Source organism: Lissotriton helveticus, chromosome 1_1, assembly GCF_964261635.1.
Source record: "Lissotriton helveticus chromosome 1_1, aLisHel1.1, whole genome shotgun sequence".
NCBI lineage: Eukaryota > Metazoa > Chordata > Amphibia > Caudata > Salamandridae > Lissotriton > Lissotriton helveticus.
Genome location: NC_136057.1, coordinates 831338142 through 831362235, shown reverse-complemented (window position 1 = coordinate 831362235; position 24094 = coordinate 831338142). Strand labels below are relative to the sequence as shown.

At 46.7% G+C, this 24094-nt stretch overlaps 1 protein-coding gene across 2 annotated transcripts in view; it reads left to right on the top strand.

Annotated features, from left to right (window-relative positions):
- WASHC4 (WASH complex subunit 4) overlaps positions 1-24094 on the top strand; it is a 1268393-nt gene that overhangs the window by 329659 nt on the left and 914640 nt on the right. For both annotated transcript variants that reach the window (XM_078674607.1, XM_078674599.1), the window contains exon 13: positions 1674-1834. In XM_078674607.1, the coding sequence (XP_078530733.1) occupies positions 1674-1834 (161 nt within the window). The remainder of the gene's footprint in view (positions 1-1673; positions 1835-24094) is intronic.

Below are 24094 nucleotides of genomic sequence, written 5' to 3'. Positions count from 1 at the left end.
TGGCTGAGAGTTGAGAGCCGCATAAAATTTAAGGCCCTCTGTATTGCATATAAGGCAGTACTTGGCATAGGACCCAGGTTCCTGACCGAAGCTTTTCAGCTTTATACTCCCAAAAGGCAATTAAGATCGGCCAACACCAGTCTCCTCCCTGTGCCACGTACAAGAACGGCCACCTGGGGAGACAGGCGTTTTCTTGTGGCCACTCCAAAACTCTGGAATCTTTTGCCACTTGCCATCAAAACTGCCCCGAACCTGATGAGCTTCCGCAGGCTCTTAAAAACATGGTTGTTTAACCAGTAAGAGGATAGCTGACTCCAGTAGCTCCACAGCGCCGAGACACCCCAGGGTATTTGTTGCGCTATAAAAATTACGTAAATAAATAAATAAATAAATAAATGTCGTAGCTGGACCTCCGAGGGTCGCGTCAGGCCGCCGCCAGCAATAGGCAGCGCATCGTAAGTGGTGAGATCTCCACTGCTGGCCCCAGATTATTCACTGGGTTCTCCAGTGACCGCGGGAGGACCCCGTGCTTGCTAAAGTCCCTTGGAAGCGGAGCATGGCTGCATTTATTGTGCGCGACCTTGAAGCGTCACAGATTAGCAGCCATCTTGGTGCCCGACCTGACCACGCCCACCAAATGAGGAGGAGGTTAGCATCTGGAATCTAAGCAGTTGACTGACATCCCATGCAGCTCCCAGGATATCAGTATGGCTCTAGTCACTTAAGATCAGCAGCTCTTGGCCAAAAAGGTTCCATTGTAGCCAAGTATGCCCCTTAATTTCACATTTAAATTTGAAAGATTAACCTGGGGGTTAAGGTTTTTTCAGGTTATCAAACTGATTTATTATAAATGATTTGTCATATGATAGTAATTTACCTTGTTATTTCAGTCAAAAAGGAAGAATGATTTCAAGTAGTACAATATGACTTGGCCCTCCATTATAATTATTGCAGTAATGACAGAGTGGTAATACCACGCCGGAAATTAATGAAACAGTGGGGATTGATAATTCCAGGGTGCAGAATTATTGGTGCATTACAAGTAATCTCATATACACCACCAGTGGATACTGAGTAACGTGTAACATGGTGTTCTATCATTTTCTTTTTTGTGTGTACCAGTTCATTCAGGTTTAACCTGGAAAGCTTTCCTTAAAAACACCTGTGGTAATGACCATTAGCTGTGATACAGACGTGGGTGAAAACTCTGCCCAATCAGTATTCCAGTACCTCTAACCGCTTGCAACGAGGGCCACCTTTATTTGGCGTTGGGCAATGCATCAGACAATAATAGATGAAGAATGTATGAACGAAGGTTCTGAAGTGGGACCAACTGCAATATTAACAATGGGCTCTCTCTTATAATGTGCTATAACAAATATGGGTTTACTAAATGGAAGGAACACAAGCAGTATGCTTTATTGGCTACCAATCAGTATTGTTTGTCTGTAGTCGGCGGTATTCACTAGGTGAAAAACACTTTGTGACTTGTGACTTTTCTGATCATCACCAAGTATGCTTTTGATTCCTTGATACTTGTAGCAGCTGCAGATGACTACGTTTTCAAAGTTGTTGCTCAGATTTATATTTTTGATCATTAAAGTATGCCAGTGTATGCAGACAGTTCAGATAAAGTTTGATTGAGTGATCACTGTCCTTTACACACGCTGTAGGTACCTGCCATCACGTTAACAGCTAACGTGATTTGGTTTGCTGACCACTTTCTGATGCAGAAGATGCCAGATGCTGCCAAACTTTTGGACAGGAAAAGCTTCCAGGCAGTTAAAGCACATAGGGAGAGTTTTTTGCAGCAGAAGTCTCAGTCACTCACCAAGTAAGTTTTTTTTAGTTTATTTAAATCTGATGTACGACTTCGTAACTTAATGTTATCAAGATTTTTTATTCTTAATAACTGTTACAGTACAAAATGTTTTTCACCATTTAGTCAACGTCCTATGTGTAGCCTTTTAATGTAAGAAGTAGAATCATATCAAAAGCAGAATCATTCAACAAGCAATAACAAAAGTGATGGGGCCCTGTTTTTGAGGAGTGCATGGTCATATGATAAAGGCTGGTCTACTTATGCACTGTTACCATGCATAAAGGCACTCACGCAGAAACATCATCATGCAGTTTAAGGGTGCCCTCTGTATGCACCCTTAAACTGCATGATGGTGGTACTATATCGATATAAATGTCCCATTGCCTGGTAATATACATATCACACCAGTTGGCAGTTTAGAATAAAATGTCCCCTTCTGAATTATCAGCATTTCTACCTACAAAAAAATAACTAGTTTCATATCTAAACATGGAGAATTATCATCTATTGACTGTCATTGTGGTTTCTAGAGCTCTGTGTCTGTCTCTCTTGGGGAAGACACGCACTAGGATTGTAATGATATGTTCGAGGCATATGAGCTGCAGATCACACACTATGCATTAGATGGCAATCTGGTTTTGGGCTCGGAGGGTTGCACCTTGTTGTTGTCTTGGAAAAAGTCTTTGTAGTCAGGAGATAGGTGACTCCTCCCTTGGACGATAGTGTGCATGGGCATCGACTACATCCTTAGATTGTTATCTTCCGACATTGGGTTCGGATGCATCTTTTGTGCACCGGTTTGAAACTTTGTTTTCAAACTTTTTCGATGCGCACAACTTCTCTAACTCTTCGAATTCTCTTCAGACTTCGAAGCTACCTTCATCGGTTCAGTTCCGGTTGTCGACGCGGGCCGCTGGGCCTATCGATGCCATTACGGCCTACGGCTCATGGAAAGGACACCGTTCAAAAAATGCCCCCAGTCTGGAGCAAAGTTCCCACACAGTGACCATCATACGGTCTGAATCTGTGCCTCTCGCTAGAACACAACCAATCCAGCTGCCAAGCCTGCGCCTCTTTTCGATCAAAAAAGACTATCCTAGATCGTCGGGCTCGATGACACATCATGGTGCAGAGATGAGCTCCGGAACCAGTGGACATCTTCGACGAAGGCCCAGATGTTCCGGAAGAAGATACCGAAGATCTGGAAATTGTGTCAGTGGCAGAAGACTCGGATGCCCCCATCACTCCTGGTCAACGAGTGAGTACTACTGCCCCTGCCCCAACCACTCCACCAAAACAAAAGGCACTGGTCAAAACTTCGCCTGTTGGTCCCAGTCGTGACCGAAAGCACACTTCAGAAGCCCCGCTTCCGGGCCTGGCTCCAAAGAAGAAATACAGGCCTTCTGGTAGCTCGGGACGAGAAAACCGCATGTAATAGTCCCACCGGCACCTTCGGCACCAAAGCCAAAAGAACACTCTGCTCTGAAATTGGTTCCGATTCCTTCCGTGCCAAAAGACAAATCAGCCTAGAACACCTCCAGGCCTATGGATAAAACAGCTTCGAACACTTTCAAGCCTAAAGATCATGCTTCGGCGCCGAAACCCATGCCTTTGGAGCCGAAAAACAAGCCAAAGGATTCTACCACGCCTCCTAAGGCCAAAGACCATAAAACTCAACCCCGCTCGGAACCGGAAAAAAAAACGCCAAAAGCGGTTATTGAGGAAGAGGAACTTTTTCATCCGAATCCTGTTGATCCCAAACAGAAAAATATCTACATTAATCCCAAAACAGGACATTCACAGCTGTGCCATCCAACAACAGGGACTCAGACACTCCAGTGCCTGTCAACAAGAAGGATCAACAAGAAGAACTGTGCCACTTCACCTATGCCTCCTTCATCTCCTGTCTTTCCTTCCAATCCCCTTCCTCTCCCTAAACCAATTACACCACCTCAACCTGTAACTTCTCCACCACATACACCACCACAAGATGATGATGATGACTAAAGGGGTATGAGCCAGGATTGTAAATCCTAGAATCAATAAGAAATATAGACCTGCCCCTGACGACACTGCCAATATAAAAGTACAGCTGCTTTTGGATTCACTAGTAGTTTGCAACGCTAGGAAGCGCGCCAATTCACAAACCTCAGGGAATGCACCACCCTTGATAAAGAATCCTAATTAGTAGAGGCATCTGGCAAAAGGGTAGCTGCGCAGGCTGCCAATCACTGGTGCATAGCTAACACTCAAGCAGTGCTGGCTAAATATGATAGGGCCCACTACGACCAGCTGGAGACCCTATTACAGCATTTACCGGACCAATACAAAACTCAAGCAAATGACCTAATTCAAGAAGGAAAATTAATAACAAATACCTCAATTAAATGCTCCCTTGATGCAGCAGACACTGCTTCTAGTCCATTAATACTAGTGTACTGCTCAGACGACATGCATGGCTACGCACTTCAGGCTTTAAGCAAGAGGTCCAGACAACCATTCTAAATCAGCCGTTCAATCAAGAACACCTTTTTGGACCGGCTATGGACACAACTCTTGAAAAATGAAGAAAGACACAGAGACTGCAAAGTCCATGGGAGCACTACAGTCTCCACACACACGTGACACCTATTGTCGCTCCGTTTATAAAGGAGCCTCTAAAAACATCAGTACAGATACCTCATCTTCCTTCAAAACCACCACCCAAACATTCCCCAACAGAGGATATTTTAGAGGAGGTTACAGGGGGACTAACAACAAAGGGAGAGACTGCGGTAACAATAACACTCGCACCTCCTCGGCTTCTAAACAGTGACTTACCTCCACTCCCCCCAGGCCATTCCACTCTGGTCGGGGGAAAATTATCGCAGTGCCAACCTGTCTGGAACTCCATTACAACAGACAAGTGGATAAGACTAATTATCCAATATGGTTACTGCCTGGAACTTACAGCTACCCCCCCAAACATACCACCCAAGCAGCGCCCAATGTCCACAGAACATCTTACGCCTTTAAAACAAGAAGTTCTCTCACTGCTTCAAAACAAGCCATTGAGCCAGTCTCCTTACTACATCAGGGAACAGGAGTTTACTCCCTATATTTCCTAATCCCCAAAAAGGATGGGACCCTAAGGCCAATACTCGACCTCAGATCCCTTGATCTGTTTATACACCCGGATCACTTTCACATGATCACTCTCTAACAAATGCTTCCAGCGCTCCAACAAGGAGACTTCCTTGCCACACTAGATCTCAAGGACGCCTACTTGCACATTCCTATACATTCTTCTCACAGGAAATATCTAAGGTTCGTAGAGGACGGACAACACTATCAGTTCAAAGTCCTTCCATTCGGAGTCATCACCGCACCCAGAGTGTTTACCAAATGCCTAGCAGTGGTAGCAGCACACCTAAGAAGACAACAAATTCATGCCTTCCAATATCTGGACGACTGGCTAATAAAAGCCAAGTCATTCAGCAAGTGTGTTCAACACACCCATCAAACCGTACAAACACCGCACAACTTGGGATTCAAAATCAACTACACCAAGTTGCATCTCCAGCCCTCTCATGTATATCAATATCTAGGGGCCACAATAAACACTTCCACAGCTCTTGCGTATCCCAGTCCAGCCAGGATAGCCAGTATACAAGCTCTCATTACCAAATTTCAAACACAACACTCTCTTCCAGCCAGAGTGTTCACGCAACTAATAGGCATGATAGCATCTTGCATATTTATTGTACCTTATGCAAGACTTCATATGCTTCCCTTACAGGAATGTCTAGCACATCAGTGGAATCAGGCTCAAGGACAACTTACAGATCTGGTGTTGGTGGACATACGTCTACATCTAGCAGCACTTGCCGCTTACTTACAAAACAGACAACACGTGTCACTTTTTAGAGTCCGAGCAATTAAAACCTTTATTGAGGGGCTTAAAAGAATCATTCCTCCATTATTACCACCCTCTTTGGTGTGTGTCAGATGGATTTACGTGCAGCGTCCACGCGCTGCGGCCGCGCCGAAGGTTCGCCACAGGTAAGCCCGTCTACGCCCGTCTACGCCCGTCCGCGCCTGGACCGCGCCCAGGGCCAGACCCCCTGGTCCCCGCTCCACCCATCCTCCCCGCATTACATACGACGCCTCCTCCCTCTTTGCACTCAACCCCGGCCGACTCACTAACTGCGCCCAAGCAGCACCAGGACACACCCATGGACCCTTCACCTGCTACTCCTGCAAATTCACCTGCGTCAAGTCCCAAACCAAATCCACAAACACCAAACAGAGAGCCAACACCAACCACCTCAAATGCATCCTTCTCAACACCCGCTCGGTTCACAAACACGCCATCGACCTTTGGAATCTACTCAACACCATTTCTCCGGACATCGCCTTCCTAACAGAAACCTGGATGAATGCCTCTTCAGCTCCAGACATCACCATAGCCATCCCGGACGGCTACAAGATCACCCGTAAGGACCGCCCCATCCAAACAGGAGGAGGCATCGCCATCGTCCACAAGAACACCATCCGCGTCTCAACCAGCTCAGATGACAACCTCGCTATCGCCGAACACCTTCACTTCCAGATCCACACCGACCCCAAGACAACACTTAGGGGCACCCTCCTCTACAGGCCACCAGGACCCCGTACAAAATTCAGCGAAGACATCACTGACTTTATCACCCCACACGCCCTCCCTTCGGAAGAATACATTCTACTGGGAGACCTCAATTTCCATCTGGAAAAGAGCAACGACAGTAACACCACCACCCTTCTGGACAACCTCGCCAATCTCGGACTCAAACAACTTGTTAACACCCCCACACACTATGCAGGACACACACTCGACCCGATCTTCACTTCCAGCAAGCATATCTCCTTCACTCATACCACACCCCTCCACTGGACGGACCACAGCTGCATCCACTTTATTTACAATAAGACCTCGATCCACAACCACCCTCAACCAACTCTGCGAAGAAATTGGAACAAAATAACCATCGACCAGATCTCATCATCGCTTCTTCAAAAAACCCCTGCCTATTCAACGAACCCTAACCAAGCCGCCATCAACCTTACACAATGGTTAACCCAAACCGCCAACAAATTAGCACCCTTGAAAAAACATCAAATCAAGCAAGGAAGCAAGAACGCCCCCTGGTTCAACGATGACCTTAAGAAATCCAAGAAGCTCTGTCGTTCCCTTGAGAAAACTTGGAAAACAGACCCAAACACTATCACCCAAGCCGCCTTCAAAAACGCCACCCGCAAACACCACCAACTAATCCGAACAGCCAAGAAATCAGCACTCAAAGACCGACTAGACAACAACGCCCACAACAGCAAGGAACTTTTTAACATCATCAAAGAATTCACCAACCCTACCGCCAGCTCTAACGACATCACCCCCTCTCAAGTCCTCTGCGACTCCCTTGCCTCATTCTTTCATAACAAAATCGCCGACATCCATAACAGCTTTGACAACCAACCTGTAAACCAGTCCACCCCACTCACCTCCGAACCGTTACCTCCTCCGAATATCCTTTTCGAATGGAACCCAATCACCACAGAAGAGACCATTCGCCTGATGAACTCCATCCACTCAGGATCCCCTACAGACCCATGTCCCCATCACATCTTCAACAAAGCAGACTCCATTATCGCACCCCATCTCCGAGATGTCATCAACCACTCCCTTAACTCCACCACATTCCCAGATAGCTGGAAACACGCCGAACTCAGCGCCCTTCTGAAGAAACCCACAGCTGACCCCACCGAACTCAAAAACTACCGCCCCATCTCGCTCCTCCCATTCCCTGCCAAAGTCATTGAGAAAGCCATTAACAATCAGCTCGCCACCTTCCTCGAAACCAACAAATCACTCGACTCCTCACAGTCTGGCTTCCGAGCCAAACCCAGCACCGAGACCGCCCTCATCGCAGCAACAGACGACATTCGAACACTACTGGACAACGGAGACACAGTCGCCCTTATCCTCCTTGACCTCTCCGCAGCCTTCGACACAGTCTGCCATAGCACCCTGATACAACGCCTCAGAAACATCGGAATTCAAGGAAAAGCATTGGACTGGATCATTTCGTTCCTCGCTGGAAGAACTCGGAGAGTCCGCCTCCCCCCTTTTAAGTCGGAGGCCACCGAAGTCATCTGCGGCGTCCCGCAAGGATCATCTCTCAGCCCCACCCTCTTCAACGTCTACATGAGCCCCCTCGCAACCATTGCACGTCAACACAACCTCAACATCATCTCCTACGCTGATGACACTCAGCTGATCCTCTCACTCACCAAAGACCCAACCACCGCCAAAACCAACCTACACGAAGGGATGAAAGAAGTAGCCGAGTGGATGAAGCACAGCCGTCTGAAACTGAACTCGGACAAAACGGAAGTCCTCATCTTAGGCTCATCCCCTTCCGCCTGGGACGACTCTTGGTGGCCAACGGCCCTAGGAAAAGCCCCCATACCGACGGACCACGCACGGAACCTGGGCATCATCCTGGACTCCTCACTCTCGATGACCAGACAAGTCAACGCCGTCTCATCTTCATGCTTCAACATCCTACGCATGCTCAAAAAAACATTTCACTGGATCCCCACCGAAACAAGAAAAACTGTCACCCACGCGCTGGTCACAAGCCGTCTGGACTACGGAAACACCCTTTACGCCGGCTCCACCGCAAAACTACAGAAAAAACTCCAACGCATCCAAAATGCTTCAGCCAGACTCATACTAGACATCCCCCGCACAGACCACATCTCCGCTCACCTGAAAGACCTTCACTGGCTCCCCGTCAACAAGAGAATTACGTTCCGTCTCCTCACCCACGCACACAAAGCCCTATACGAACTTGGACCTGATTGTCTCAACACGCGCCTTTCCTTTTACACCCCCACCCGCCAGCTGCGTTCGTCCAACCAAGCCCTCGCCGCTGTTCCGCGCATCCACAAAACCACCATGGGAGGAAGATTCTTCTCCTACTTAGCGGCCAAGACCTGGAATTCCCTTCCCATCCACCTCCGCCTTACTCAAAACCACCTAGCCTTCAGAAAACAACTTAAAACATGGATATTCGATAAGTAAACCTCCCCCCCTTCCTCAAGCGCCTTGAGACCCTATGGGTATGTAGTGCGCTATATAAATTCTGACTTGACTTGACTTGAATCTCAACATTGTACTTACTAGTGGGACCCCATTTGAACCTTTACATAAATCTGAACTTCAGTTCCTCACATGGAAAATAGCTTTCCTTATTACAATCACCTCTCTTAGAAGAGTAAGTGAGGTCCACGCTTTAACCAAAGAAGAACCCTTCTTACAAATACATCGTAAAAAGGTAGTTCTCAGAACAAATCCAAAATTCCTTCCTAAAGTCATCTCTGCTTTTCATCTTAACCAATCTGTAGAGTTACCAGTGTTTTTTTTCAAAACCAAGACTCAGTAGCACAGATAGCTCTTCACACTCTAGACATCAAAAGAGCTCTACTTTATTACATTGACAGGACTAAATCCTTTCGAAAAACAAAACAATTGTTTGTAGCTTTCTCCCCACCGCATAAAGGTAATCCCATCTCTAAAGCTGGGATTGCAAGGTGGATTGTTAAATGTATACACATATGCTACCAAAAAGCCAAACTCACATTGACAATACCCCCAGGGCGCATTCAACACGCAAACTAGGGGCTTCTATGGCATTCTTAGGGAACATTCCCCTAGAAGACATTTGTAAGGCAGCAACATGGTCTACAACATACACCCTCACTAAACACTATTGTGTTGACGCGCAGGCCAAGCAACCGGCTTCTGTAGGCCCAGCTGTTCTTAAAACACTTTTTCAAACTACTGCAACCGATACAGGTGACCACCGTTAGTGGAGATACTGCTGTACAGTCTATGCAAAGTGTGTGACCTGCAGCTCATATGTCTCAAATGGAAAATGCTACTTACCAGTATGCATCTGTTCTTGACATGTGGAGCTGCAGATCCACACACGACCACCCACCTCCCCGGGACCTGTATCTGTTCCAGTACTAGCTTACTTAGATATACACACAAGGACATCTTTTTCTGTTCTACTAACTCCATCATTTCCCATCATGGCGAAAAACAATCTAAGGATGGTGTCGATGCCCATGCGCATGAACGTCCAAGGGAGGAGTCCCCTATCTCATGACTACAAAGACTTCTTCCAAGACAACAACAAGGTGCAACCATCCGAGCCCAACACACGATGGCGATCTAATGCAAAGTGTGTGGATCTGCAGCTCTACATGCCAAGAACAGATGCATACTGGTAAGTAGCATTTTCCTTCCTTACATTGCCCTGCTCTCTGCATGCCATGGTGACCCTGGCCTGGGACCTTCTATCACCAAGAGCAGGCAAATGAGCACTTGTCCTAATCTGGGACATGTATGCACAGGTGCCAGGTGGCAGCAAGCCAATGAGACAATCCATAGCTGTGCACCCAAAAGCATTACCCTCCGTAGTATCAATGCAATCCAAGAACCAATGTGTGCCAGAAGTGGCCCTTTGTAGACCAAAATCCCAAGCTGGAATGGGGGTGGGTATTTGCTATCCTTGGGGTTGGACCACGAATCATAAAAACCAACTACAAGACATACCTCAAGACATACTTCAGAGAGTGTTTTACAAAATGTATTATTCAACGAAGATCAAATGCAACAAATCAACTGACCACATTAGGATACACTCCTCTGATATCATTATATGTTTACCTGTGTAATGAATTACATGTATGTTGGTTCTTTACTTTATTACAACAAACATAGACACAAAAATACTTATACACAAAAAACAAAATATTCACACCAACCTATACGTGAAAACGCACATTATTTCATAAGTATGTCGTACAAATTGTGTTTTTCCAACACCAAGAATGAGCTTTTGCTTATTTTTTTAACAAACCCTATTAAAGAGAAAATATCCACCATGTTATAAATCGTCCATCTAAGTACCAGTCCGTTTTTATGTGCATCTCTGGTGTACTATACTTATCCTTGATAGTTCTTGTGTTGGCCCAATCCTTGCTTAATCCAAAGGAAAGGTGAGGTCTTAATTCGCGGGCATGGCTGTAGAGATGCTGTATTCAATTGGCCTCCTACTGGGCACAGAAAACTGGTCCAGTTGCCCTCCTTAGGGGGTTGTTGACATGTTTTGACTCTTAATGATTCCAGGGTCTCCACAGGACAGGGCTGGTAATATGTATCTAAGCAGCCCTTCATAAAGTCATAACTAAGTACGGCATGTGCTCACAGACTCCTTTCTCCTTCTCACAAATCATGGAATCTTCTTTGTAGATTTAAGCTGCGGGCCAGCAGGTTCCCTATCAGGTCGATTTGACATACCCACATGATCTCCAGCTTTTTTCAAACAAATGAGGCTGTTGTGAACCGGTGCCTTCTAGGAATGTGACTTCCTCAGTGGATCAGTGGCTCAAATCATACCGGATCGGGACCCTGCTGGCCCACAGCTCAAATCTATAAAGAAGATTCCCTTAAGGGGCAACTAGGGCCAGTTGTATGTGTCCAGTGTGAGACCCATTGAATACAGCATATCTCCCGCAAGGCCTTCACATTAGGATCTCTCCTCCCCAAGCAAGGAATGAACCATCAGAAGAACTACCATGAATGCCATAAATAAAGGTGGTACACTGGAGGGACACAGAAAAAAAACAACTAACTGGTACCTAGATAGACTATTTATAAAATAGTGGACTTTTACCGGTTAATATGGTGTTCCAAAAACTAGGCAAACACTTGTTCTTAGTGATTGAAAAACACTTTTTGCATAACTCACATATGAAATAATGTGCTTTTTCACGTATGTATTATTATGACTGTTTTGATTCTGTATAAGTATTTTTGTGTCTGTTTAAATGTTATTGTTATTCTATAGGGTAAAAAACCAACATATACGTAATTCTTTGCCCAGGAATCATATCAGTGAATTGTGTCCTAATGTGGGCAATTGATTTGTTGCTTTTGATCTTGAATTTTTTGAACTATTTTTAGACATATTGTGACATTGTTCACCAAATGGTCCATTTAAGCTTACCATTGCCTTTCTTAGCAATTATATATGTTGCGGATAGAAAGGTTGTGAGAATAACAGGCCGACTACTAGTAAAAGTCATAGAATCAGCAAATCCTTTATTCGCAAACTCTGACCATAGTCTGAATTACATTTCATACAATACAAAACAATTTGTAGAGCGCCCCGCTGCCTCCGAAGAGTTGTCCTGGCGCTAGCAGCATAGATCCAAGGAAAGAAGTTAGACTGCAGAGTTAAAAAGAAGAGTTTTCAGATTTTTTCTAAAAAATTGCTTCTAATGAAGCAAACCGTAGGTTAATTTGAAGGACATTCCAGAGCCCAGCAGTAAGGAAATTGAATAATTTTCCTCCTCTTCTTGCTTTTCTCATCCGAGGAGTCTAGCTTTCGACTGCTGCATCTCAAAGATTGGGAGTAGGCCTTAATTCTCTTTCTTAAATATGTAGGCTCTCTATGGTCTAAAGCCAAGGTGAGCACCTTAAATTGGGCTCGCTTAACAATAGGCAGTCAATGAAGATGTCGAAGATGGGACTTTGATGATAAGAAACTGGAATTTTCAACATCAGTCTGGCAGCTGCATTTAGCACAATCAGTAGACAACTCAGTAAGTAAGCAGGTAAGCACAGACAAAGACTATTCGCGTAGTCCAGTTTGGACATCACTAAAGAGTGAACAGTGGTCTTATGCGTGACCTTTGGCACAAGATGTAGCATTCTTCTTAGAGATTTTAGAGTGCCAAAACAACTGGCCGATACAGTTTTCACTTAGGAAGCAAAGGAAAGATCAGAGTCAAAACTTATCCCAAGGTTCCTGGCAGTTGATGCAGGGGAGTGAGGAGCACCAATCTCATGAGTCAGGGTGGCACATAGTACTAAAAAAGAGGACCTCTTTTTTGTCAGAGTTAAGCCTGAGGAAATTATTACTCATCCAATTTCCAACAGACTTTAGACCCTTTTTAAAAGAGTTTAGAGCCCAAGAATCCACCTCCTGAAAGGATAAAAGCATTTGGGTATCATCAGCATAGGAAATCACTCTGAGACCCCATGTTTCAGCTATACTCGCTAGCTGCAGCTGGTAAATATTAAAACAAACAAGTAAATGCATTAGGTTTCACGTATGGGATTAATAATAAGTTAAGTGTGGGAAAAGTGTATGAGTGCAAGTAAAATCGTGGGAGTGCTCTCTGTTCTGGGTGAGTGGTGACAACAAAAGTCCGTAAAAAGAGGAAAAGAATCATAAACAAATACAAAAGCATACCCACTGTACGCAAACACATGGGCACAAGCAAATACAAACCTCATACACTGGCAATGCATACAACACTTGTACATGTATGGGATACTCATCATTGTTCACATGTATTACACAGACATACACACGCTTAGTTAAATACATAATAACTCCTGCACAAACTCGCATTTAACATTCCAATGGTGAATACTCACATTTTTAGTTGTGCTGCTAAAAATACGCAGCTTCAATATTAAAATTATCTACTCAGCTGAAGTAAGGCAATAACCTTAATTGGATGTACAATGAAATAACATTATCCTATGTAACCTTCCAAGCCTCACTGTTTCCCTTCTGCTAACAAGGAGCATCAGCAGTTTGCTCTCATCTCTTGAGCTTGGAACGTGCCTTCCCTAGAAAACAATTATCCAGCGCTTGTTTTTGTTCAGTTATAGCTTCACTTTCCTTCACTCCGCCTCGCAGCTCTCTAATAAAACACAAGAGTGTCAGTGAACGCAAGTCTCCATCACCAGCTGTCTCTGGACTCATGCCTAAGTAAGGCGCTTATTTTCAGAAATACAGGAAAGAACAAAGGGGAAATCAAAGGAAAATAAAACAGGTGACCAGGAGAATGTAACGAGGTAGAGTAGAGGAGGAAACACTACAGAGAGACTGCTGTCAGAGAGAGATTATATAGTCAGATGACAGAACTGTGTGTGTGGGTGTGTGACTGTGTGGGTGTGTGACTGTGTGTGTTTGTGACTGTGTGTGACTGTGTGTGTGTGTGTGTGTATGTGTGTGTGTGCGTGTAATAAGAGGGGCACGGGTATGAAATAACGGGGGGTGAGTGGTCTAAAGACAATGACGAAGAGGGGGTTGCTGAAAAAGAATTAGGGCTTGCAAACTTTACAACAGGCTCATAGATACTTCAACAGGGATCGGTGATACAAAGATTTGTGCTAGGTCTAAGCATGTATTTTATATAGACATTTCGTAACAAAAAAACATTTTCTGACCCACTGTGTCCTTTGTCTGACCTTTACCAAACTCAGCATGACAATCCTTATCTGTACAAAGTTGGCCTGGATAAGCGTGTCGTAGGTTGGTTAAAAATAAAAGCGTAAAAGTTATTGCATGTGGATAATGTAGACACACCAAAGATATTGGCTGCATCCTTGAGGGTCAGTGGTGTTCTTGCTAATTAATTGGGTGCTTCATAAGAGGGGAATTATAAAGAAAGCATTTAAACATATACGTGCGCATGAATTAATGTGTATTTTACAGTCTGCAGTCTGTTTCCTAGATGGGGAGCCACTCCTTGCCGCTTACCCTGCCTGCGTAGTAATGTCTGCAGCTTCAAGAAGCACCTCTGCCCTCTTCTGTTCCATCTGCGCCTTAGTAGGCACTTCTAATCCTGGGCCTTCGGACTCATTTTCTATGTTTGCTGTGACTCTCACAAGACTCTTGCTGCCGGAGGGACGGGCCAATGCAGACCTGTAGGACTCCAGCTAGTCCCATGCCTTCAGAGGCTCCTCACAGAAATGGGTTTTCTCAACCAGTATACTATTCAGCATGGCTGGGAACATGAGAGTATACTGCAGTCGTTCGTCTCTCAATGCCCTCTTCACCTCTGTCAAGGATGTTCTCTTAGTCTGTACCGCAAGGATATAATCCAGAAATAGGGCGACCTGCCCATTTCCAATTTGATATGGACCATCTGTCCAGGCTCATTGCACTAAGACATCTCAATCCTTAAAGTGGAGGAGCTTAGCCACGACTGGATGGGGCGGCCCATAGGGGGCTGGTGGTCTGGCCAGGACCCTGTGAGCACGCTCAAGGGCACAGAAGTGTGTCAGGAGGTTCAGTTCAACCTCCTGTCTCATCCCGTTCTCTAGGTAGTCCACAATGTCATCACCAACCGTACCCTCTGGGAGGCCCACCACCCATATATTGCTCCATCTGTTGCGGCCCTCCGCATCCTCCACGCAATGTTCCAGCGTGTGTACCATGTCTGTCAGAGTTGCAACTTGTCAGACCAGATCCAGTTGTGCTGGTGAAGGTCTCTGATCTCCAACTTCACCTCCTTCTCCTATCCGCTAACTTGTTGTGGTCTGCCCTCGGAAACCCCAGGCCTGCAGAATCAGCACTGATGTCTTGCTGCAATGTTGAATTATTATCTGCGATAGCTGGCAGGTTCTTATTTAATTGCATTTGCATAGGGGGTGGCATAGTGTCCGTTCCATATCCTTCTGCTGTCGTGCCAGTTTGCCTGGCTGTTGGTAGTTTGTATGACAGTCTCTGGTGGTAGTGACAAGAGCGCCCCAAAGTTACTGCGCTTCCGCTGGTACCATCACGTAAGTCTGGAAGCCGAAATCAAATGGGCCAGCGGCCACCACAAGCCAACCGCTTCAGTAATCCTAAAGCGGTTCAGAGGGTGGCCCCACCAGGAAAGTCATTGTGGCTGCAGTAACCCAAGCATCTTTAGTGAAACACAGCACATCCCACCCTACCCTCTAGAGTTTTGAAAAGTACGGCCCTTGTGTGCAAAGTGTACAAGCAGCTTTAGTGTCCAGTGTGAACTATAGTTCACTCACAACCTGCCATGATTCAACCACAAGAGTAGTCTCTGTTTCAAGCTTTACTGCTGTCAGAACGCACACAACTTGACATCATACACTGAGATGAATAAATGCCATATGCATATGCCATGGCTTATGGTGAAATAGTCAAAACTCCTCATTGCAGCCAATATGCTTGCTTCCCCCAGAAAGATCCAGAGGCAACCTCGAGAAAATGAATTCTGGGAGGTATTGAATGCTAGTTATGCTGCTCCAAGGTTGTTTGTCCACTGAACCAATCCATAGACTTTATCTACAAGTAGCCTGTGGTCGCAGTTGTGAGCCTAGATTTGTACCTTTCCACCCCTAGCATTGTCGTTGCGACCCCTGCCCTCAGAGATGCCAATATCAGTGCCAAGGACACAGGGGCTACGGGCTCCGTCCTCCTTGTTTTCTGCCCATTTTGTATTACCCTGGTAGTGAATGAGTTTTGATTATTCACCATTGTGGTAATAAGAAGTGGGGCACCAGGAGTTGGACCGAGACTTTCACTGCCAGCCTGCTGAGGTAAATAAAAATGCTTTTCAATGTCTGTTGTGTTCATACTTGTGGGAGAGAGCGCATATAGGAGAGATGGAGAGTGTCTACATTAGACAATGTCTATGTCTAAGCATTTGTGAGTGAATTTGAGTGAGTGAGTGACATACTGAGTGAGAATGAATGACACTGATAATCATTGAATATGATTAATTCAGAGGGTGAAAATGAATGAGTCAGTAAAAGTGACTGCAAGTGAGAGAGTAGATCACTCTAATGAACAAGTAATGGATGTGAGAATTGTTGGAGAGTGTGAGTTTGAATAAGTGTCAGTGAGTGTGTCTGTGAAAATGAATGAGTTGACGTGAATGTGAGGGAGTGAGAAAGTATGAGAGAGAATAAGAGTGAACGTGAGTGTCAATGAATGAGTGAGAATGATTGCATGATAATTGGGGACAGAATGAGTGAGTGCAAGTGTGAGAAAATGAGTGATTCAAAATATGAATGCATGAGAGTGCAAACAAATAAGAATTAGTGAGGGAGAGAGATTGAGTGCATCCATACATGAGTGAGACTAACTATGAGTGAGTCAAGGTAACTGAGCATGCATGAAAGTGTGGTGCTCTGCTTGCAAATTTGCCATTGTCCCTGGCATACTGAGGGTAATTCTTAGCTTATGGAGGCAACAATGGCAAACGGCTGGAGCTGGCTCACTGAAGGCAGTTGTTAGCAAGGCAGGCAACTGTGACAAAATACTTGCACTAATAGAGTGGGGGTAATTTTTGTAATAGGCACCCATCTTAAAATACTGACATACTAGATGTAATTCTTGGCACACAGGGCATCTTTGGAAAATGCTGGGGCTGGAACAGTTTAGGAAGTTTTTAGTATGGGGCACATATACCCAAATGCTGGCGCTAACACATTGGAGGTAAATCTTGGCATAAGGGAGTAGTACAACCATGGAGTATGAGAGAGAGAAACATGACAAAAGGCTGGCATTGACATACTAGAGGTAATTTCTTGACAGATGGGTCACCAGTGTTATATGGATGATAAGTGCAACATTCTAGCACCAGCATATTGTAATTTTTGGCATGGGGATCGCCCATGACAAAACGCTGGCCCAGACACAATTAATGTATTTTTTTGATAGATGGAGGCACCCATGGCACATTTTTAAAACAAATCGAGATCACCTCTTGGTGAATATCTGATTTCATTGGCTTGGCACATCATAAAAGTTGTCAATATTTAATGAGTGCCCCTTGGGAGCCAATTACTTTTGAGCAAATGTATGTAATAATTGTGCTTCAGAATGCATTTGACCTCATGTTTTTTAAAACTGTTTTCTGGGGAGAACCCCCTGAAGTCCATTAAAAGAGGCCAGGCTTACCCGCTTTGGTCTCTCCCTACAGTTCATTGCAAGTATTACACCACACCACTTTCAAAGATCATGTCCGCGTCCTAATAATGGTGGTATCTAAACCATATATTTGCCTGTGTTTAATAAATCCTACAGTTATTAAGGAACTTTAGTGACGTCCATTACTGCTGTTTCATTAGAGTTAGGGTCAAGTGATGTCACGTTCTGGGATGATTCCATGTCAATTCAGGGACATTTCCGGTGATGTCGTTAATGTCAAAGGGTTAGTAATGTCATTTCTGCTGCTCCTGCCATTTTGGTGAATCATCGTCTATGAACCATTCTCCTTAAAAAAAAATACAGTAACTTTAGAATATTTTTCACAGAACATGCAGGTGTGAAACCGTTTGAAGTGTGTATAAAGCAAAATAAAATTAAATATGGGAAAACTGTAGAAGAAATACAAAAGGGAGTCCTTTATAGTTTCTAATGAAGCTGTCCTCTCCAAGAGCATTTAGAAAAATTAGACTGATGAGCTGGTACCTTCTCCGGTCTGAAATGAAAAATATGGCATTGATTAGCAAGGTAGACTAATTTCATAGTAACCATGATTTGATACAGATTACTACGTATCGTTCACTTGCATGACGACTAAGCTGGATGGAGACTGAGTGCTGTAAAAGACACCTAGCAATTGGAGGACCCTGCAGTCTGGAACTGGATTTAAAGCTGGTTTGTGCCAGAGTGGAAGATCACACAAGTAGAACCACATACAGTAATAAATATATTAATTTCAGGTTTGCTTGAGAAGTCAGAGGCGAGACGCATGGAACCATACACTAAACGGCATTAGAGATCCTGTTACTGAAGTTTAACTGTTTACAGTGTTCCTATTCAAATGTAACCCCGGGCGTAGTGGGCGTCGCGGGGCTATGCGGCGGTCCACGGAGTTGTGAACAAACTCTGTGGAACTCCGCTACGCCTCCCGCCTCCACCCCCCATATTAACAATGAATTCTACATTACCTTCTGTGTGGTGGCCATCCGAGCTCAAAATCCCCTGTTAAATCTGCCATAATTTGGGTTTTCTAGTTGACAATTAATCGTCTTAAAAGGCCCAAATCAATAAGGTCACCGCCGCATGTTTGGGCAAACTGCGTATGATTAGAAAAATCTTCCCATTTCTCCCTATGGATTCTCGGAGGACGATCATTCATGCCCTCATTACCTTCCACCTGGGTTATTCGAACAGCTTATATGTGGGAGCACCAGCATATCTTATCAATCGGCTGCAGATTGTGCAGAACACGGCTGCTAGGCTGATATGTAAAATCCCCTATCGCCATTCAATAACTCTGCATCTGCGGAAACTCCACTGGCTTCCGGTTCCCTCCTGCATCCAGTTTAAAGCCCTGGTATTGTCTTTCAGACCTCTGAATGGCAGAGGACCAGTCTATCTTAGACAGAGGCTGAAGCTGGTGCATTCATCCCGAGCACTTAGATCTGACCACCCCCGCCTTTTGCTCCCCCCCCCCCCCCCCCTTTCCAACGCTCTAGAAAAGGGGGTAGAGCTTTTGCGGTGTCACGGCGAAGCTCTGGAACAGTCTACCGCTAAGTCTCCGGCTTACTGAATCTGAATCCTTGTTCAGGTGCAGCTTGAGGACCTGGCTGTTTTCCATCCACTAGCCTATAAGTGTTTTTGCTGTTCAGCTGTCTACAGCGCAGGGACACCCCCGTCGGGGGTAGCCGCGCGCTTAACAAATTTAAATAATAATACATAAAAATTACTTTAAATTAAATTAAAACCAGTTACCTGGCATTCGGCGTCCCAGGGCTGCCCTCCTCCTCTTCCTCACCGTCTGGGTAATTCTTTGAGAAAACTGCGCATGCGCGCCCGCACTTACGCATTTCTTGCATGTGCAGTTTTAGCAAAGAATTACCCAGACGGCGAGGAAGAGGAGGAGGGCAGCCTGGGGACGCCACATAGCAAGTACATGGTTTTAATTTAAGTTTAAGTAATGTAGAATTAATTGTTAATGTAGGGGGGTGGAGGCGGGGCTGGCCAACTCCGCTGCGGAGTGTGCGGAGATTGCCTTCTCTCTGGAACGCTGAGGAGGCAAATCCCCGCACACTCCGTGGGCATAGCGGAGGTCTCCGCCCAGGGTTATTCAAATGGGCACGCACATCACTGGATCAAGGAACGGCATCTGGTAACAACCCAGTGCCCTTAATAGCCAGAGTTCTAAACTTAAGATTATTGATAATTAAAAAAAATAATCTTTAAAGTTTAATCAGCAAGTAAATACAGTGAAGCCAATTACCGAAAGTTTAAGACAACGCTCACATGTGTGGTACAGCAGGTTACCAGAAAGATAAAAGAATATAATAAACAAGAGACATAAATGAAGGGGGAAATGAGCAAAACAGCACAGTAGGCGTCAGACAACAGTACAGGAGAGTGACAAATTTAACATATGGCAAGAAAACAAATGTTTATTCGGTTATTTCATCATCTGTAGAATTTTCCGTAGACAACAGATAGTTTCGAAATATCTTGGGGCCTGGATGTAGCTGGCTGCAGGGAGGCATACAATTCGGAATTAGTATCACAGTAGGACAAGTGCTTCAGTCAGGCCGCCACCATGGGGGGTGGGAGGTGTGAGCACTTCAATGAAGCAAAATTTGTTGTTTAGCTAGAAGGAAAGCAGTAGCAGTAAGGCGACTTAGCCCCAATGGTAATTGCTTAACATTTTTTTTTTTTTAACCTTTTTATTTGGATTTTACATTTCATGCAATTCATACAAGTAATGGATGCAGGGCTGTGACAGTACTCTCGATGCAGTCCATATTTCTGCTTGGCGGTGGCGGGGTATATCGTCTGACAGGTGACTCGGTAAACAGGTGGGAGGGTCCCCCTCACCACTTTCGCCGTAAATGCCCCGTGGAGACTCCTAGACTATGCAGAGTTATGTGCACCGAAGTTCTTTGAGGTGTATGACTGTCTCTAGTCCAAAGTCCCTCATATTGGGCATCTGGAAATTGCCATCCAAATTCTAACCTCAACTCGGGGACTTACAACCGGGTGGGGGTGGGAGCCGGGGAGGGGGGGAGGGGAGGGCATCGGGGTCCCAGAGAAGTGGAGCTAGTGTGACCATGATCCGCGTTTATTCACAGACTTCTGTCTCCTTGTTTCATGTCAGATGATAACGTGGATCCAAGAGGGCCGTTTAGGAGGGAGTTGGCAGGACGGGTGGGGAGTGCCCATAGACCGGGGAGGGGGCGCGCACGCCTGGTGTCGCTCGTGGGCTCTGCGCTGGGTCAATACCTGCGGGGTGTGCTTGTTGAAAGCTATGCAGAAGTGTCGCCCAATCTTGGGATATGGGGCGTCGGCGTATGCAGTGGGCTTCTTCCTGGCGGATAAGGTCTTCCTCGGCTGCGGCCCATTGCTTTACCGCTCCCCACCAGGCCGCAATATGGGGACCCTCAGTCGCGCGCCAATGCATAGCTATGCTATGTTTCGCTAACAGTATAGCTAAGAGTGCAAACTTGGTCTCCACTTTATTTTTTTTATTGCGTCTAAAGATACCGAGGGCGCAGGCTTCCCACGTGTGGAGCATTGTGAGGCCAGTGACTGTTTGCAGTGTAGTGTGTACAGTCGTCCACAGGGTTTGCATGCCGGGGCAGGACCAAAACATGTGCATGAGTGGGGCGTTCGGGGTTTTACATCGGGGGCATTCAAAATGGGATGTCGGGTAGAAGCGCTTAAGCCGTGCTGGTGTGAGGTAGGCGCGATGTAATACGTTGAACTGAACATTCTTGAATCGCTGGTTGCGGGACACTTTTTTATGATGTTCTAGGGCCGTCCCCCACTCCCTGTCATGGGAGACTACGTCTGAAATCCTCCTCCCATCGGAGGCGCAATCTTGATAATGACACTTGTGTAAGTTCGATGATGGATTTATATATCCACGTGATATGGTGTCTACCCGCTCCCATACGAAGCAGCGTATGTACAACCGGATGAGTGCCCGGTTCCCCGTCCCTGAGGTCCCAGGTCCGCCCACAATCTGCTACTAGTTGTCGCTGTAGCAGAAATTGACCGGGCGGGAGCCCTCTCTCCTCGGCCAGGGCCGTAAACGAGGCTATCTGACCGTCAGTAAACAGGGCCTCCGTTTCTGTAAGTTGGTGCTCGGTCCAAACCCAAAGGTCCCTCGTAGTGTAAAACTCCGGTCCCCTCGAGAGCCCTGCTAGAGGCAACAAAGGGGAATACACCGGCGACCCCCTGGACATGCGATGGATCCGCATCGCACAGGTCCTAGCCACTTTCACCAACAGTGGATGTGCTGGGTCGGGCTTAGTGCCCGGGAGTAGCATTCGGATTAGTTCTGAGACCGCCAGTTGCCCGCCTTGGGACATCGTTTCTCCCAGGTTACGTTGTGCGGTCCAACGCGACAGCCACTGTAGCTGTGCCGCCAAAAAGTAGGCTTCAAATGAGGGGGCGCCCATACCTCCCCCGTCGCGAGGTAGCTGCAGAGTCGAGAGGGCCACGCGGAAGCGGCCCCGCCCCCAGATCAGGGACACCAGCAATGAGTTCAGCTCCTGAAAGAAGGACCGGGGGGGGACCACAGGGACATTTGCGAAGAAATAAAGGTGTTGAGGCACCATGATAATTTTCGATAATGTGACCCTACCTATGGGGGCCAGTGGCAAAGTCCTCCAGAAACCGATTTGGCCTTTAAGGCCCCGGAGGGCACGGTAATGATTACCCACCAAGAGGTCCCGGGACTCGTGGTAGAGTCTGATCCCCAAATATCTCTGGGAATCCCCCGTCCAGGCCAGTGAGGCCTCTCTGAGGCGGATTTCCCTGTGGGGAGTATTCGGGTGTAGGGAGTAGAGAGAGGATTTCTCCCAGTTTACCCGTAGTCCCGTTGCCCTCTCAAAATCCGAGAGTGTGGTCCAGATGGTGGTAAGGTCCGCGGCGAAGTCCCTGACATAGATGAGGTGGTCATCCGCATAGAGGGAGACGCAGTGCACGCTCCCACCCAACGGAATGCCCCAACTCTGTCCCGCCTCCCGCAGTCGGGCCGCCAGCGGCTCCATTGCAAGGGCAAAAATGACAGGGGACAGGGGACACCCCTGGCGTGTACCGCGCCGGATCGGAATGGGAGGGGAGACCGAATGCCCTATCCTTACCCTGGTAGTAATGTCGGTATATAACAGCCGAGTGTATGCAAGGAAGTGGGGTCCCACGCCCGCTTTTCGCAGCACCTCGAAAAGATATTGCCAAATCAGGGTGTCGAACGCCTTCTCAAGGTGCAGGACGAGGCACGTCGCCCTTGGAAACCTACCCCTCACCCCATCCTGGACCTGGAACAGCCGGCGGAGATTCTGAGAGGTATTCCTCCCGGGGATGAACCCGCTCTGATCTGGATGGATCAGCTGGGGAGAACTTCCGTAAGCCTGTCCGCCAGGATTCGCCCTGAAATTTAGCAGTCTGTGGTCAGCAGGGTTATTGGCCGGTAGGACGGGAGAAGCAAAGGGTCCAGATCGGGTTTGGGGACCGTCACCAGTGTGGAAGCCCGCATCGATTGGGGTAGCAGGCCCACCTCTAAGGCTTCCCGCAAGTCCGTGTCGAGCTGTGGAGGGCCAGCAGCTGTATAAATGTGGTATAGAGTTCGACCGGGAATCCGTCGTGACCCGGAGCTTTGTTTGTAGCGAGTCGGCGGATGGTGAGTTTAATTTCTGCCACCGTTATCGAAGCATCGAGCGCCGTTCGTTCCTCGTCTGTGAGTTGGGTCAGAGCCTATGTGTGTAGTATGCGTCGTATATGGCCCTCCCTATCTGGTGTTGTCTCCCGGTACAGTGTGGTGTAATAATCATAAAAGGCCAAGACTATATCCGCTTGTGCATAGACCAGCGCCCCCGCAGCGTCCCGGATGCCAGTGATCGGTTGTGTTTGTGTGTCCTGACGGATGAGCAGGGTGCCGGCCCGGTCTCCTTCGCTGTGGGCTCTGGTGGTGTAGGTGCGGAAATTATATCGCCGCAGATCCGCACACGCCTCCTCGTATTTGGATTTGGCCTCTGCTAGTCGTGCGGGGGAGACCGCTCGCCGATCTGCCTCTTTAGATAACTGCGCTACTTGTTGTTCTGTAGTATGTACTGCCCTCTCCAGGATCTGCTTCACCCCTGTGATCTGTCAGATACATGCGCCCCTTAAGAATACCTTAAATGCATCTCATTCCAGGGATCTAGTAGCTGCGGTACCCCTGTTCTCTTCAAAGTAATGGCGGATGGTGTCGGCTTGTTCATTCTTGAACACCGGGTCCTGAAGGCAGTCTTTGGGGAGACGCCACGTGGGTATCGGCGGTGTGGGTGGGTGCCATGCAAGGGACACTGTGTGCGCGTCGTGGTCCGAGACCACCCTGCCCAGGTAGCCTGAGTGGGTGACGCGTGGTAGAAGAGATTGCGTGCATAAAAAGCGGTTTAAG